This window comes from Eimeria mitis, genomic scaffold, assembly GCF_000499745.2.
Source record: "Eimeria mitis Houghton genomic scaffold, Emh_scaff23, whole genome shotgun sequence".
Taxonomy (NCBI): domain Eukaryota; phylum Apicomplexa; class Conoidasida; order Eucoccidiorida; family Eimeriidae; genus Eimeria; species Eimeria mitis.
Window position 1 is genome coordinate 45695 of NW_013570629.1, and position 17152 is coordinate 62846.

Here is a 17152-nt window from a genome sequence, read left to right on the forward strand (position 1 = left end):
TGTGTTGTGTCTGTGATGCATACTCCAGCCCCTCTTCATGATGAAGCCCTTGGAACGACTCCAGGTTCGATGCCAATAATAAGAACCGATAAAACAGAAAACAATCGTCATATCATCGCCATAACGTAGAAGCATGGAAAAGCGTTGTAGATCCAAATAACGATGGAGTCCAGCAACGAAGCTCTCAGCATAAAGTGAAATTGTGACTTGGTGGCTGTTCCCTTCAGAGCAAATCGGAAGAGCGTACCCGCAGAAGGAGCTTTACATGAGTTTGATCCTTGTTTTGGGAGAATTCCACAGGACTGAGGGCTCCCAAATAAGTCGAATCCAATTCAGGAAGGTGTTAGCACTTCTCGAGAGTTACAACAGGATTTCGGCGTCAGAAAAGGACTCGCTACAGACCACGTTTGATCGTCGGACAAACAAAGAATCGTTCTACGAGGCAGTGAAGAGCGTCCAACAGCTTGCAGCGGATTTGCAAGCAGATCTCCAGGCCAAGATTAAGTCGAGTGCTTCTACAGGTAAGATGTCGCTTCAGTGTTCATTTTCCCCATCACCACCGCAGGCTATCCACTCACATGCGCAATGCAGACGTCAGAGACAACGCAGGGCCGTGCGCCTCTAATTCACTGCAGACATCTACAAGGAGATGCTGTTCGCCTGGGGAAGTGCGACGCTGGCAGCGCTGGAAGCAATGTGGAGGGGCCGAAGTCTCTGGCGCATGCTTCACAAGATACACCAGCAAGGGCTCGCAGGTTTCTTTGCAGAGATCAATACCCTAGCACAACGCCCAGATCTCGCAGCAGCAAGTAAGCTCTCAGGATCATTAACGCACTGGTACTTAGCACCTGCCTAATAATTATTCGCTGGCTGGTGATGGCGGCAACCCTTCAGCAGAAGATGAGTACCCTTCTTCACCTATGTTTTGTTCGCTTTTGCTCTGCAGTCAATTCCATCAATATTGACACTTTAAGGGAGCTAGGACAGAAGGCCATAAACGATTACGTTCCTGCGTCTGGCGCTTCATTGTTGCTACCGACCATCATTGAAGCAGTGGACCAAAAGATCTTCCAAAGCGCAATATCTAAGGAAGCTCAAGCCACTGTAGATCAGTTCCTTAACTTCGTTGGAGACAGTGTTATTCGAAGAAGTGCGTAGCAAGGAATCTCGTGCGATGGAAACTTAGCAAATGCGTTGGCCTGTCACCGTTGGCTTATCACGAACTGTATATGCTCCTCCTTGTGACGTGGCGGGAAACAGTGAAAAAGTGAAATGTTAACTACTCAGTGTTGGCCAGTGCGGATTGTGCTTTCAGGAGCTCTCACCACTTTAATTTCTTCGAGCCCAAAAGGTACGCAACTGCCCTGCTGTAAAACCGGTATCCATAAAAAGGACATGCATGACGCAGTATTGCTAGCTGTTGCATCTGGTGTATTTGATCTTCAGAAAAGGCCCTGAAAATGTGGGAGGACTACACCACAACAGTTGCCCGCCGGCTGGAAGATTTCTCGACGCAACAAACTACCTGTTAGTCCTTTACACAGCGTCACCCTGTATCAAAACAACGTGGATATTTGTTCTTCTGTCAAGTAAGGTGGAAATGCGACCGGCTTGTGTCTTCAGTGGATGGGTATCGGAAAAGCCTCCAGTCCAGGGATTCGATTCTTCCTCAAAGCGGTCTGAATGCCACTTGGACAGACAAGATTATGTTAAAGCTTACTGAAGTCATTGGATCCTTGATGAAAAAAGAATTGGGGAACAAAGTCACTGCGGGAAGGATCAAAAGCACGTTGCAACCAGTGATCCTTCAAGAGCTTGTGGACGTTAGTGATCTGTCATTCACTAGTGACAGCGGTAAGAAACAAAATGCCTCTCATATATCGCTTTGCACAATTCAGGCCTTTACAAGGCTCGGTGCCAATCATACGAGCGTCCCTCTTATTTCCCCTTGCCGAGTTCAGATAAAGAGAGAGTCTTTGGGAAGCTGTCGGAATTTTTGGCTGATCAAATGTCCCGCCTATACCAAATCCAAAAACCAGGCAGGGTTCCGAGAGGGGAAGTGCTTCTGGACGCGCTTTCACTACTCGAAGTAGACGGGAGTGAAGTTAGAGAAGTTGGTGAGCTTTATTTCTGCAGATCCATTTATCTTAGTGAACAAAAGATAATCCGTTTGTCGTTTGCTGCTTGCCAGATTAGTTTTAGTTCAAACGATTAATGCTGTCTTGCGCAATGTTGTGTCACAAACACAGAAGAACGCCTTCGTCACCAATATTCTCAGCTTTCCCAGAAATACGTAGATCAGCTCATTTCCGCGGAAGTGATTGACCTGGAGGGCGTGCTGGATATCATTGGCAAACTGGAGAACACTCTGGGGACTTTGCTGACCCCACTCATAGATCGGGCTTTAGGCCTGGTCAAAAAAGCTGCGCAAGTTATTTCGAGACCCCGAAAAAAGAAACAGAGATTCCTCTTCGCATTTGACGCCCTTTCTGCCTCTCTTGAGAAAATAGATACGTCGGTGACTCCAGCAGGCAAGCGAAAACATATAAGACATTCTTACAACAGCACTTTAGGGGATAGTCGGAGGCCTGGAAACCTGGAATATAGGACGTGGAGAGTGTTTGCCTTTTCGTGCTTGGGTTGCTGTTCAGCTGAAGAGAGCGAATTGCTTAAGGCCGCAGTGACCCCCAAACTTCCTGGTGCTGTGAAACCCATGAAGGACATGGGGTCTCTCAAACGCATTTACACTCGATTCCTCGCCATTGGGGCGGGTGCTGTCAGCACTGCCGGCTTCCACTTTCTGAGCAAAATTACAGGCACTCTAATTCCTGATCACCTTGTAAACGTCCCCCTTCTCTTCTGGACCCAACTAAGGGCTGGAGCATTGAATACAAGCCTTCGGACTGCTTTTAGTCGCTTTATTGGCCCCGACGCAGCACCAAACATCAAGCTTGTAAGACATAGAACTTAGCGTTCCTCTCTAGCGTGAGAGTTGGGCGTCTAAATTCTCGTCCCGATGAAGCCTAGTGTGGATTCATACGAAATAGATACAACTTGATGTAGGCCAAGCATTTTTCCTCGGCGTACCTGCAACTGGAGTGGAACTTTCTTTACAACCCGTTCCATAATGCTAACTGCTTTCCACGTTCTCAGGTGCAAAACTCAGTTTGGGTGTCTGGAGTGCAGCCGTGGGTTGACAGTTTGAAGATGCAGACGGCTGTTCTAGAGCAGATGCTCGGTAAAATGGAGGCCGGAGAGCCAATCAGTCGGGATTGGTGGAAGCAGCTTCCGCTCCTCGTATTTATAAAACGCTCTCTAGACACTGTTCGCTCTTCTGTGTTTGATCCCAGCACCTTGCACAGAATATGGTCTCAAATCAAGTTTGCCACTAGGTGAGCTTCGGTCGTCTCGTTCGGAGCCATACCTACTGCACTAGCATGAAAGCGAAAGTATACTGTGCCCAAAGGGATTCCTTCGCTGAAAATATTGCAAGTTGTCATAATTTTCACAAGCGTCAAGTATGCTGTGCTCTGTCCCTGTAGCGCCCCTTCTGGCCTATACAAGGTGTTGATGGCACCTGTGAAGGGTCTCGGTTCTTACTTGTATCTCCTCTTTATCGAGCTCATGAACGGCCTTCTGCCTGCAGAGAACGGTCAGCTTGGGTAGTCAGTTTACTGTGATGTCTGGCGTGCAAAACTCAAACTTGCTTTTCATGCTCTCTCTATCTACCTTGGCAGGAGCCGTACAAAATGCCTCCATATGTTTTTGGTCTGGATGTACGCACGTTGCACAGGTGACTTCCTTGTGCCGCGAGAGCTTCTCAAACAAGAGAAAGGACGGCCTGTTATGGACATAGCAGTGGCGAATCCTCACGACCTCATCAAGTACTTGCACCGTCTATTCGACGTCCTCTTAAAGGTGAGAACCAGTGCTGTTCAAGTGCTCGCAATCTCTTCATATCGCGAAATATATGTCTGCTGCTCTATAGAGATGCCGTGCTTACGCTGCTGCTTCCCCTACAACTTATTGTCTCAACCAAGGGATTTATCTTGTTTCCAGGTCTACGTTCCTATGGTCCGTGAGCTCTTCGACACTGGCATCCAGCTGGTCCTGCAAAAGCTGGGATACCACATATCAAAAGGTATGGCATTCGCATGGTAAAATATGGCTGGCCCAGGACTACTGGACTACAGTACCCCAATCGAACACAGAACCCCCCCGCTCACTGCTCACTGCTCGGTTCGTTTCTCAGATCATGGGACACTGGAGGTGTGGAGGCTAATAAACCATATTGCTGACAACGACGTGGATGAAGAGCTCGAGGAAATCCTCCGCGAATTGCTTTTTAGAATTGCAGACGACATACTGAGGGTCTGGCCCGCCATGCCCCTTGGTTCACCCCAGCCTTGGCAACAAATGTAGATTCAATGCTTGCTGGATGGCGAATTTGTCGCTACTAGCGAGTAGTGGACCCGCCAAACAATGCGGGGATTCCATTGATTAAGGAAACAAAATAGTTTTGTATGAGAGAAGTTTCCTCTCGTGTACTTGATGGACACAACGGGGCACCGCAGTGAGCCACCGAAGCGTTTTGGTCTCTGGCTTAGAGTGAGGCGTTCTGGCAAGCATTCGACAGTTGTATTAGGCGTATGCAGATAACGTATGAGCAACGATCTGGAAAAGCCCCCCCGAAAGGTTCAAAACGGGGAAAAATGTAATGATAGGCGAGAATTCACAGGATGCGGCCGCACTCGCACAGCAGCCGGCTCCGATGCGCTGCAGGCATTTTGCCTCGAACGATTCCGAATCCATCTGGAGCGAGCACAGATAAGAAGGGCAATAAAATACACATACTTCAATTACCCGTTCGCGTCCCCGCGTAGTTACAGCTTCTTCAGTATTTCCAAGATACAAAGAAGCGACGCCCTCTTGTACAGAATGTGCTTTCAGCCAATGTGTCAGTGTGCTGCACAGCTCCTCCACTAGCTCTTCCAAACTCTGGCAACCAGCGTAGCCGTGTCTTCGTTGGAATGAAAGGCACGCCACCACCGAGCGAATGCCTGTGCCACTACCCCGACCAGTGGATTCTGTATCTTTCCGGACCTCTAGGAAACGCTCTACGACTGTGACGGTCGCTGTATACTTTTCTCCATCCTGTCGCTGGTGACTAGCGCGGCACACTTGCGAACAGGCCCTATCGCCAAGCCTGGGTGATATGTCCCACATGGGAAGAATCAATACCCTTGCTTTTCCAGGAAGATTGGGCGCCTCCGCCACGATGACGACGCTTTGATTGCCTGTATCATCGCCCGAAAACGAATGATCACTGCGGGAGCTGGAACGAGCAATGAGAGAACGCACAAGCCGCTCTACAACCCCGAGATTCTTGTCGGACTTCGGCTTGGTCTCCGCCTTTCCTTCTGTGAGAGTGACGAAGACAACAAAGCAAGAAGCCACAAATGGCGGAGTTTTCAACTGCGGAACACGTAATGTTGCTGAGTTTATGTCTTGCGGCTCTGTTGAATCGAGTCCACCCAGTTCGGTTCCATCCGCAAAATGTTCACCGTCGTTATGGGGAAAGCCCCTATTTGCTCCGCCAGTGTAGCACAGGTGACGCGTGTACTGCATGCTGACGAATGCGTTGGCAGTCTGCAGGGCGGTGTACAGCGCTGGCACGAGCGCTCGATATTCTTGAAGTCCACGCCTCCGGAAAAACGGATGTGTACCGCATTTTTCATCAGGGAAATCGCAGGTGAAAGGTAATCGGCCATCGCAGCCGCGAAGAAACAAATAGGCCGCGCTGAGGGAACTCTCAGACACCAACTCACAACGTACACCTTGACACGAGCAGCACGAGGCTAGCCGATCCATGCCATAAGTGCCCAGCGCAAAGCATGAAGGGACCCACAAGTTCACACTGTGCACGTGCAGCAGAGAATCGTCTGTGGGTGACTTTAAGGAAAAGACAGGAGGAATGGCGAAGCCTTCCGGGCGGCCTAGTACGATCCTGAGCCGCAGCTGAACCCACCGCGGCAACGGGGTAACGAAGACAGTGAGGGCAACGGGCCCACTGCCTGATGCCTCGAAAACGTCGTGAGGGATGCCGATGAAGTCTGGGCAGCAGACCTGGCATACTGCCTCAACAATACGGGCACGCATCCCGCCATTCACTGTCTTACTCAGTTGCTCGTCTAGCCACGTCCTCATAGACTCTCTAACGATTTGTATCCAGGATATGCTGGGGGGAGGTGATACGTCGCCTTCTGTGCCCCCCCCTTCCTTACTGCAAGTAACGCATATATCTCCAGTAAGGATGCTTCCTGAAGAGAATGTTCGAGCATGACAAGTCCTGTTGCCGCATTCATCCCAAGCACATGCGCTCGTCGGATCAATCCCAGGAGTGGGGCCCTCTCCATCAAAGGAAGGGGCAGCAGCAGATTCTCCGTCATGTACATCTACACCCCAATCGTTGACAGCAGTATCAATCAGGTCCTGGTAGGGTTGTATTCGAAGCAACTCAAGATCGCGCACGTTTGCATCGGATTGTACTCGAGGCCACGAGTTCGCGGGGTCCTTAGGCGCTATCTTCCACTGTAGTGGAGACTGCAGCCACACGGGTGCCATAGCGTCGTCGCTGTGGCATATCTGCTCCCAATCAGGAACAATAATCGAACCCCTTGTGAACAGGGGGCAGTCCAACGTCACTGTTTCGTACTCCCCTCCTGCAACGCCGCCCACACATAGAAGAAATCAAAAGACCTTCAATGCAACGTGCAACTCCATACACAAGCTCGCACAGCATAAGGACCCATGAATACATCTGGGGACTGCGGCGGTCAGCAAGAACAAAAGGCATCGTTGTCGATACTTTTAATGCTGAGCCCTAGTTCTTGAAAATAGTCTATGCGCATTTCAAAGTGGAAGACTGGAGTGAAGGGTAAGATGTACCTTCTCCACAAACGTGGAAATCGTACTGCCGATTCAGCTCGAGGAAATGAGGGAACAAGTCAGAAACTGAATGGCCCAGATGCTTCTTTGAAAGGCCCATTGATGCAGTTTTGACGACTACAGCATGCAGGCCCCAGTCTATCATACTTTTTAGCAGGCCCTTCTGTTCTCGGTTCCACATCAAGCAGACGGGCAGTAGGCGGACATATCCACAGCTGCAACGCAGAAATGAGCGTAAACTGGGTGAAAAAACGACGATTTTGATATTTTCATGCTTTGTGCTCGGCACTTTTAGACCATGCAGACTAAAAGCTGCGGTAATTATTCCTTTGTGCTAGCCCTTAACTCACATGGATTCCAGGCGCCGGCGCTGATACTCCGACAATATGGCGCCGCATGTCACAGCGTCAACATCAGGGTTGGCCTTCTGAATAAATCCAACCATACATGCACACAAGACCGATCATGCAACTGCCTGTTGCTTAGTTATGCCTCGCCGTGCGGGACAAGCAAAGGTTCAGATGTTGGGTCGAAGGCAACTGGAGGGCCCGCAAAATTCACTCTTACCTTCACGCGCTCCAACAAAGTCTGAAGGTCATAAAGCTCGTCGTCGTCCTGGAAGGTGCATTCCAGTGTTTCTGTGTTTACAGGTCGCCCTTTAACGTGGGCACTGTAGTGCGGAACACCCAAGCACTCGGCAATCGCCGCACCCAAACTTGTTCCCACAGACTGATACATGTAGCTGTCGGTTTCCACTGCATTATCCCGCGGCAGTAGTGTAGCCACAGCACGGATGCTGAACCCGACTCGCCGGGCGCATTCAATAGCATAGACGCTGTCTTTCCCTCCACTCACAAGAGCCACTGCAATCTTCCTCATGGTTCGCGAGGTGCGCTTACATCCAGACAGGAATAATATGCAAAGTTAACAACTCTTCATAAAGTAAAGAGCAATGCGATGAGACTAAAAGCGCCTCCTGGCCCACTCGCAAGTCTCTGGCCTGTTAGGGACTCCGTCGTATGGGCCGACTGCCCAGAGATGAAACGGGTCGAAGTACCATTGGAATAGGCTGTCCATGAAGTCCGCAGGAAATATATGGCTGGCTTAAGACCAGCAGCCTCTGAAGGAGGGTCAAGAGACGACGTCAAGGCGGCGGGTAATCGATATGTCGGCCCCACACTGCCAACACAACACGCCCGGGATAAATTCGTAAGCCGTGTTTGTTTTCTACATTGAATCGCATGTATGATTTAATGGTGTAATTGAGAGATCTGTCGCAGCGCGTTTCACGCCTGTTACGATTGAGCGACCGAGCAACTTGCTAGGCGTTCTCGTGGTGCCGCGTCTTCCGATTGTTCTGCAGAAGCCTGAATCGTCTGTAATACATTCGGGCCAATATTGCGTAGTGTTGTTTATAAAAACATGTTTAATTGGCTGCGGAGATCCCGGCAGGTCAACTGGACCCGCAGCCAACTCCAACATCTTCGAGGTCGCTGCACGCAGTATCCACACTGTACTACAAGGTTATCGGGGTACTGTAGTTCGACCGAAGAATTTCGAATGTATTATCAAGGATATATATATGATATATATATGCATATATATATATATATATATNATATATATATATATATATATTTGCAGGGTACCAACTGTTTCCGCCTAAGAAATGCAACCCCCACTGCAAAACTGCGTGCCGACTGGATCTGTAGTGCTGCGATTGTGTGTTTGAGCTCGTGCCCTACTAGAGCAGCACTTAAAGCTTCAATGCTTGTTTGAAGTCCAAATATGCAGGCTCCCCACGCAAGCCAACTTTGAACGCAACAGGGTAGCTCTTCAGATTGAACCCGTTACGACACCCCGATCATATCCAGGGACTGTCATGAGTCAGAATTCAAAAATACATGAAGCCACGCAAAATCAGCTGACCTCACCTCTTCAGTCTCCAGGCAACCTATGAACAGCGACCCAATGGCTGATACGAGATGAAGCAGCCTGAGAAGAACTACAGGGCACCCTGCTGCAACTAGTGCTGCAAGTCAGGCCAGATGCCATCACAACCAAGCTCCATTTGCGACATGCAGTAGTACTATAAACAATTATCAAGCGCCTATTTGGCCCCTAGAGATGCTCGTACCAACCTCACGCAGACCATGCAGATGAGGCTACTTGTGGCCCCCTCGCTGTCCGTCAAAATAAGTTCGTTATCTTTCTCAAGTACATATGTAAGAGGGCAGCCAATGCAAGCAAATCCAACGGTAAATCTGCGGTAGTGCGATGATCGACGAACTTCTGAACTTGTGTGCAGTCGTACTGGGATAGTGGATACCTCCAGCTGGTTTCTATCTTCCGGTTCTGGTTCGACTCCCGCCCCATTGTCATGGGACCTTAAGAAGCCACTTCTTTGTAGAGATAACAAGCACACCTCTTCTCTCATGAACATATGGTTCTCACGCAGCTCTTCCAGAACACGCTGCAATTGCTGTACTCGCTCCTGCGTGCGCCAGCTGGACAAGCGCGTCGTCCATGTGGGAGAGTACCCGGCAAACCATGAGTTGCAACGCACTGTGGTGCAATTAGTGCATCACGGCAAGATGAGCACACAACAAGGCCCCGTTTTGCTACATGCACCAGCACCGTAGACAGTTGTTAAGCACGTACTTTGCCGCCAGTAGACAGCCTACGATGAAGTGCACGTGCATGCACCAACGTTGGAAAGACCATGCTACACGTGCATGCACCAACGTTGGAGAGGCCATGCTACACCTTGTCACAGGAGCTTCTATGTTACCGCTGCTGTTCGTGGGCTTCTGGTGAATCGCCATCTAAATCCGATGCGAGCTCACCGTAGCATTATTTACCACAGCGAGCGTAGAGCTGGTGCCTACACACTAATCAGTTCAGCCTCCCACTTAGCTACAATACACTAAAGAGCTGTCGGGGATGCTTTAAATGCTATACTTAAAAAAAGTGTCGAAATGCTGAGGATAGCCAGGCACTCAAGGAATGGCAACAGACCAATAGCTGCCAAATATGTCATCTGCACAGCCGAAACTGGACAGGATCTGCTGCATTTAAAGCCAAAAATGTGTTCAAAACTGTATTCCGCGTGATAAACGCAGAGAGGGGCAGCCTTGAGAGCCGTCAGCTGCCCTCCAGACCGAACTGCTCTGTCCAGTTGACATGCATCCGCAAGTCCTGAAAGCAAAATCAACGAGTAGGCTAACTCGATCTAAACGAGCAAGCAACACATATAGGCTGTTGGCCATAATAAACGAACCAACGCACCGTGTGCTGGTCGAAAGCTAAAGGATATTAGACAGAGCTGCCCTTAGAGCCTTACCTCCGGGCTGACGGAAGGGCGGGTGTGTCGCATAGCAGAATGAAAATCTTCCTGCGGCAATTCGAAAAGCAGTTCAGCTCATAAGACTTGATATTAAAAATTTCCACTAGTCATGCCTAAAAGGAAGCCTACCTGGACACACAGAAACTATTACTGCTGCACTCAAATCCACACATGTCAAAAGCAGATAGAGTAGCACGTGCGGCTCTCGGCACCCACCATCGTCACTTCCGGTGGCAGCAGTCTGTCGGCTGGGATGGACATCAAAGTCATTTTGCGAGTAGTCGGGTCGGAGTCATCTGCAGCAGCAGCTAAGTAAAACTTCTTCACCACATTAGACAAAATAAGCAAGAACGGACCCTAGTGGTTGTAAGGGCAGATCCTGCTATTTCTGTGAAGACAACTGATCGTTATGCCTTGCATCTCACCGGGATGACAAGGGACGTAGAAAGCGCGGCCATCAACCATCACTTGTTTGAAAGCTGTAGCCGTGCGACACCTCCTTATGGGCTCGAACAACGCGTCCCGAACAAGAACTGAAATATCAGAGCCACTAAACCTGAAGGCATAAAGAATAGATGTCCAACAGAACAATGAGTGCACGCCCTTGTTCACCACAGTTTCCCAACATGAACGCGTCCAGGGTAAACCCTTCCTTCCGCTGAAAGGAAAGGGTTTACCCCGGGTGCCTTAATTCCCCAGTTGGCAACTTCGCTGTCACAACTTCATTAAAAGTGTATCCTGAATGTTCAATTTATAAGAAGCCATTGAAAGAGCGCAACAGACCCCTCGAGTTCTCTCGCGAGATGGCGGAAGTCGGCGTCCTTGAGGTGGTGGGGGGTGCCGCCCAGGCCAGCTCTTAACAGTTGCTCTCTGGCCTGAACTTTGGGCAGCGGGATGAAAATGCGCCTCTCAAACCTGCAGAGGCCCGCAGTAAACGCCAAGGATCGCCCGTAAATCCTTGTCACCGGACCACCCCAGCAAAGAGTGAAGTTAAACTGGTCAATTCGAAGCCCTGGACCTTAAATGCTGCTAAGTGCCCAAGAATCTGCTGAGGCTGTTGAACGGTCCGTTGGCAAACCACAGATGCTGCCTACCGTCGCCGAATCGCAGCGTCCAGGGCCCACGGCGTGTTCTGCACAGACTCAGCAGCAGCAGCAAGAATTCTAAACACTAAACCCTGAATTTTAGCTGGAAATGCAGGGTTTGGTGCAAACGTGCCCGACCTACCGTTGCTCCCAGGACAAGAACTTCGCTCAAATCGAAGTTGATGCCTTGCATCTGAATAAGAAACTCTGTCTTCATGCGTCGGGAGGACTCGCTGTCACTTTCCGAGCGGGCTGGAAGTCCAAACAAGACAACGCATTTCCTATTCCAATCTATGTCTCGCATGCACGAGTGTGAAGATGTGTATCTGCGTCTACCTAGAGGCGTATTAAGTAGCTATGTATACAGAATATGCAATTCTGCAATCGCGTCTTTTATCATGTGGTAGCTTTTTGGTGCCACTAGTGGGCGTGCAGAAGAGCAGAGGTAGAGGCATGGGTCGTGGAACGAACCTCCGCACATGGAGTCTATCTCGTCTATAAATATTATGGAAGGCCGCCGCTCCCGCGCCAGCTCGAACAGCGACCGAACCAATCTGCATAGAGTCAAACATTTCAACAAAAAACACAGCCATCAGGTTGTCATTACAACTCGAGAAAGCCCACATGGGGAGACTCCAAAGAAGAGACAAACTGGTACACTGGTGATGACAGTCAAAATAAATGAACAGAAAAAGATGTGAGGCCTTCTAAGTCTACAGTCCCACAAAGATATTGGCAAGGGTTGCTGCCCCCTTGCAATTTATTTTCACAATGCGTGCGCTTGCGCAGGAAGAAAATAGAAAACTGGCACTCCGCTCCACGACATGTAGGCAGAATACAGCAGGTAAATTTCACGGCAACCACGACACAAGCCACTATTGAAAGATTTATTAAGGCAGCTGTGCAGATCTTCAGGTATCCGACCGATGTACACTTCGTAGACCCATTTAGATAAAGGAGTTCCCTCTACAGAGCTGAAGCTAACACCCTCCTCACGACGTACTTCTCGCTCTCTCCTTGCCACTTGCTCACGAGATCCGCTGCCGACACTGCGAGCAACACACCCGAAGTACAGAGGCAGGAAAAAGATCAGGTCGACGGACGGGCAGAAGACAGACAGATATTTATGGCAAACGTGACCCATGATAGTGCGGGAGCACAACACCACCACCCTAGGAAGCAGCCACGGCTAAGTGATTTCACTAGCATTCCACGAGTTCAACACACAAGTGACCCTACCAGAGAGGATCGTTGCATCCGCCTCAGCAGCAAGAGCCTTCGCAAGGAACGTCTTCCCTGTTCCGGGGGGCTGCAGAGAAAGCCGTACTGCTAGAAAAAGTCCAAATCAATGTATTGCAGCCCTGTTTCAGCCTCCAGCCAGCAGCAAGGAGGCAAGCAATCTAGCACCAGATGCAGCAGCAACAGCAAGGTATGACTACTACATGCCGGCACTGTGCATGGGAGGGAGACTGACTCCGTAGAGAAGAATGCCGCGCCAAGGTCTTCTTTCGCCTGTAATTCAGAGAGACGTCGTACGTATGCCTCATGGTCTGACAAACAGCAAGCGACTTCTCTTTCTGCTGTGGGCATTGCTTACCAGTAAACAGGCTAGGAAAACGGGAAGGGAGGATGATGGCTTCTTGCAAGGCCTCTTTCGCTGATTCCAACCCTAATAAACACATGGAGAGAAATGTGCATTCACAGATGCCGATAATCGACCATCAGGTTCTTATGCGTAGTGCACCAACCACTGTCTAAAAGCCCATGGGCTTCCGTAGCGATTGCTTACCCGCGACGTCTGACCATCTGAAATTCGGCTTTTCCGTGAGAATGGCATCTGAATTTCAAAGGAATCACAGCAAAATCGCGTCACAACAGTTGCGCCTGAGTCCTGTTTCCGCGGGCTAGTGATGTGCCATGGCTCAGACGCTGGAGTTTAAGGGATCTTACGCGCCAGCTTCTGCTTTATGCGTTCCCCCTCCGCCGCGTCTGCATCTGACTTGGCTGTGACTATTGTACAGTCTGCTGCTGAGGCGTTGGCTGGCGTGCCATGGAAAGATGGAGATGCTGGGGAGCGGGAAAGAGGAGTGACAGCTACGTGAGCCGAACTGCGGTTTAGAGATTTCGGTGGAGAGGCTGCGTAGAGACGCAAACGCTGCTGCAAATGCGAAGCCGAGCCCTGACGAAGAAGCTGCTTAAGCTGCTCTGCTCGAGTTATGTAGTCGTCCATCCGTCTGTACAGCCGCTCCCTCAGCGTTCGGTTCTGTTGAACTGTCATCGCAGTACAGACAAACCCAGTGCGCACACCAGAAGGCACAGAGGCGAGCATAAGCTTAGCTTAGATAGCTGAGAATTCCCTTCGTTCTGTTTGAGGTGAATTGTTCAAAAGGAAACCCACGGGTCTCCCGCAGTTGTCTCCCCATCGTCAGCTGCCGTGGAGTTGGTATGGCACAGCAGCTTAAAATTTGTACTAAGTGCCCACGCATACAACCTAAGTCCCCAGACCCTCAAAAAGTAGCTCCAGAAGGCCTATACACCCCAACATCCTGAGATAATATCCCAACCAAGACGACTTAGACCCTGGGACACGTGGCAAGAAGTTGACTCACATTTGCAGACGACCCTCCAGTTCTCTAGGGCGCGTTTGTACAGCTCGAATGCCTCCGGCAGATAGCCCGCTGAGTCCTTAGCGGCAGCCTCGTTGCTGAGGCGAATGGCCGTCCGCAGGCGCTCATCTGAAAGCCCGAATTCCATGAGCCGTAGCTAGCTAGCTAATCAAAGGAAAGGAAAAGAACTTCAAGAGCTGCCAAAAGAGTCTAGGGGCAGCAGCTAGTGCCAACACTCCGCCGCCGAAGTCGCACTAGAACACTCTAACAGGCTTATGAAGCCCGCTTTGGCAGTCAGAAGTTTGCAGGAAAAACACAGCAGAGGGTACGCCACCCATGAGGCAAGACAAAGCCAATACCGCCTTCCCGTTACAACACCTAGGAGAAGAGGAAACTGTTTGTTTGTCCCTCTTTTCAGAAAAGGCCCATTATGCCCTCCCCGGTTTCAGATGCGTTTGGGTGGGGAAATGTGTTTCAGTAGTCAGCGAGGCAGATTGTCTTGGAGGGCCCCCAAATATGAGCAGAGAGAAATGCGCACAATAACTCCTTCGAGCGCCTCCTTGGCAACACTTCCACCCTCTTACCTCAAAAAACATACAAAAAAACTCTACTTTAAAATGACATTGCACAGATTTGTCCCCCGAACTACGCCAGTGCTGGCTTCTGGGGGCCACCGGTGTGTACAGCGGTGGGGTTGAATGTGACGGGCTGTTTGAGGGAAGCCATTCTTTTCTCTCGTGTCTTCCTGGCTATTAGTCCTTTTATTGTGTTAAAATTCAAATATATCTTGTTTATTTTAGGCGACAAAACAACTACGCCCCGTTCGAACTCGCGCCACCACCGCTCCACGATCTCCAACTGGTATGCCGCCGGAACGGCGGTTGACCAGGTCGGTGTTTTGTTGCTGATTTCCGTATTCAACTGTCTTTAGTTGTATTTCCCACCAGTACAAAGCAAACGCAAGAAGATGGCTCGATCTGGCCGGCGGCAAGCACGTGCACAAGAGGACGGTGGCGAGGAAGCTGCGAAGGAAAAAAAGGCGCCTAGAAGCAACCCCAAAGATCGAAAGTCTGGAGGGGACGAAAAGAGCGGACCTGAACCCTCTTCGAAAACTAATACAAAAGCTGCTGGTGCCCGATCTGAGCATTCGCTGTACGACTTGCTGGGTGTGCCTCGCGATGCCTCACAGAAGGAGATTGCTTCTGCTTACAGACGCAGGGCTCTCTTGTGCCACCCAGACAAGATCCGTCAAAGGCAGAAGGCGGGCAGCGGTGAGGATAAGAAAGACGCGGAGAACGTATCGGTAGAAGAAGCCACGAAACATTTCCAGCAACTTCAGGCCGCCTATGCCGTCCTAAACGACCCAAAGAAAAGAGAGCGTTACGACAGAACAGGCGAGTTAGACCCCTCTGCAATTGCAGAGCCTCGCCAGCCTCCAGTTGTTAGATGTTGTTGAAAATTCGAGAAAAAAGACACGGACACAGGGAAGATGAGGGAAAGTGGCGGGAGGTGCAAAGCGCTCCCTTTGTTCCCCATCCCGTGATGTTCACGCTGCAGTTCACCTGCAGAATTCTTATGTTCGAATGTGCCAAATAGCGCCCGTGTTACCCTTTCGTAGTTCTTTATGCTAGGGTTCATCCGCAACATTCTAAAACTAAGACTCGCAACTTCATCCGCCTCCTCTGTATTTTGCTTGTTTGTCAACTTCAGGAGAGACGGGGGAGGAGAGCCTCGAAGGCAAGTCCTATGAGGAGGCGTATGCCTTTTACAGGGAGAAGTTCCCGGAGGTGACAGAAGAAGCAATAAATGAATTCAAACTCCGCTACATCGGTAGTGAAGAGGAGAAAGAAGACATTGAAGACTTTGTCAACAAGTAAACAAAAACGTCTTAAACCGCACTCACATGACCTAATTCATAAAAGAACGCCTCCCCAGGAGCACTCCAAGATTCAGACGGTTGCTATGATTCTACGGTTTGCTGCCACAACAACCACCGCAGTGTTCACTCAACCAACAGGCAATTTCAGCTCTTTATGATGTTGCTAACCGCACTGATGATTTACACCATGTGTTTGAAGTGCACGATATGCAGCTCTGCTTTTTACGCTTATATAGCCCCGCCTACACACCGCATGTTCAGTACCCACAAATTGCATGTCCCCCATACAGCAGAAATACTGGCGAAACCTCAAGGGCCATCTGTCTCTGATGCTCAATGCATTAATAGGTTCGACGGCGACTTGTCCAAGTTTTTTGAATATGTTCCTCTTAGCGACCCTTCGGATTGTAAGCGGTACAAAGAAGTGCTTTCCGGCCTTCTCAAAGCAAAGGTGAGTATCCCGCAAGGTCATAGCATTGCCTCCCAATTTTCGCGTACATAAAAAGAACAACGCGAACAAGAACTGAAACAAGATAGCCTGACCCGTCGAACATTCAGCACAATACACGCGGTGCACTTCCGTTCAACTCTGCGCTTGCTCGCAACAGAAAATCAAATCCACTGAAAAATACAAAAAGTCATTCCGCGAATTCGACGCTATCGCCGAAAAGCACAAAAAACGCTTCGAGAAAGAGAAGTAAGCAATGATTTAAAGATACATTTTAAGGAACGCTGTCTACCAATGTCCACCTCCGAGAGCACAAACGCAGGCACCGCACACTGGTGTACATTTTCTGGCGGCTCCCTCCTTCCTGCACTTGCGTGGCTTGTGTTTTCATATTTTCATTAATCTTTTATGGGCTTAAGCTGCAGCACGTAGAGAGCGCTTGTGCCTGTGCAGGAATGCTGCACGTAAAGGCAATGCCGGCAAGAAAGAGGAAGACATGGCTGCCCTCGCTCTGTCCATCCTTGTACGCGACTAAAGCACGACGCCAATAGACAACAGCGGAAATAACAATTAAAGGAATTTAAAAGTATAGATAAATAGCAAGTGTCCCTCGACTTACACAGCAATGCGTAAGCTCGATCCAAACACTGCTCTATGAATCAACATACACGCATATATACAAATGCATATAAATAATGTATATATATGTTTCCTTCTTAGGGAAACGTGCGCAAGAGGGAAGCCGCATCAAATCGTTTCTTGGAGGAACTGGAGCAAAAGTACTCAAAGAAGAAAAAGAACACTTAAACAACTTCCTTCACGCATCTTTCTTCGCGTTAT

At 49.6% G+C, this 17152-nt stretch overlaps 4 protein-coding genes across 4 annotated transcripts; 2 read left to right on the forward strand and 2 right to left on the reverse strand.

Annotated features, from left to right (window-relative positions):
• Window positions 1-15: 15 nt before the first annotated feature.
• Window positions 16-4422, forward strand: EMH_0023690 (uncharacterized protein; the record flags this gene model as incomplete). The annotated part of the gene is made up of 13 exons (XM_013496788.1): window positions 16-64; window positions 228-521; window positions 636-809; window positions 947-1150; window positions 1316-1351; window positions 1624-1854; window positions 1962-2117; window positions 2250-2953; window positions 3154-3392; window positions 3543-3652; window positions 3794-3918; window positions 4060-4141; window positions 4253-4422. The coding sequence occupies 13 exons, from the start codon at window positions 16-18 to the stop codon at window positions 4420-4422; spliced, it is 2574 nt and encodes an 857-aa protein (XP_013352242.1).
• Window positions 4423-4641: 219 nt separating this feature from the next.
• On the reverse strand, window positions 4642-7827 carry EMH_0023800 (uncharacterized protein; the record flags this gene model as incomplete). The annotated part of the gene is made up of 4 exons (XM_013496789.1): window positions 4642-6722; window positions 6949-7163; window positions 7299-7375; window positions 7516-7827. 4 exons carry the CDS (start codon window positions 7825-7827, stop codon window positions 4642-4644), a joined length of 2685 nt encoding a protein of 894 aa, XP_013352243.1.
• A 2265-nt stretch (window positions 7828-10092) lies between these two features.
• EMH_0023910 (vacuolar sorting ATPase Vps4, putative) lies at window positions 10093-13609 on the reverse strand (the record flags this gene model as incomplete). The annotated part of the gene is made up of 13 exons (XM_013496790.1): window positions 10093-10146; window positions 10292-10342; window positions 10511-10590; window positions 10720-10850; window positions 11078-11209; window positions 11389-11426; window positions 11522-11631; window positions 11851-11933; window positions 12350-12428; window positions 12619-12705; window positions 12977-13036; window positions 13169-13216; window positions 13330-13609. 13 exons carry the CDS (start codon window positions 13607-13609, stop codon window positions 10093-10095), a joined length of 1233 nt encoding a protein of 410 aa, XP_013352244.1.
• Window positions 13610-14952: 1343 nt separating this feature from the next.
• On the forward strand, window positions 14953-16847 carry EMH_0024020 (DnaJ domain-containing protein, putative; the record flags this gene model as incomplete). Its single annotated transcript, XM_013496791.1, has 5 exons — window positions 14953-15364; window positions 15696-15858; window positions 16213-16315; window positions 16473-16561; window positions 16766-16847. The coding sequence occupies 5 exons, from the start codon at window positions 14953-14955 to the stop codon at window positions 16845-16847; spliced, it is 849 nt and encodes a 282-aa protein (XP_013352245.1).
• Window positions 16848-17152: the final 305 nt, after the last annotated feature.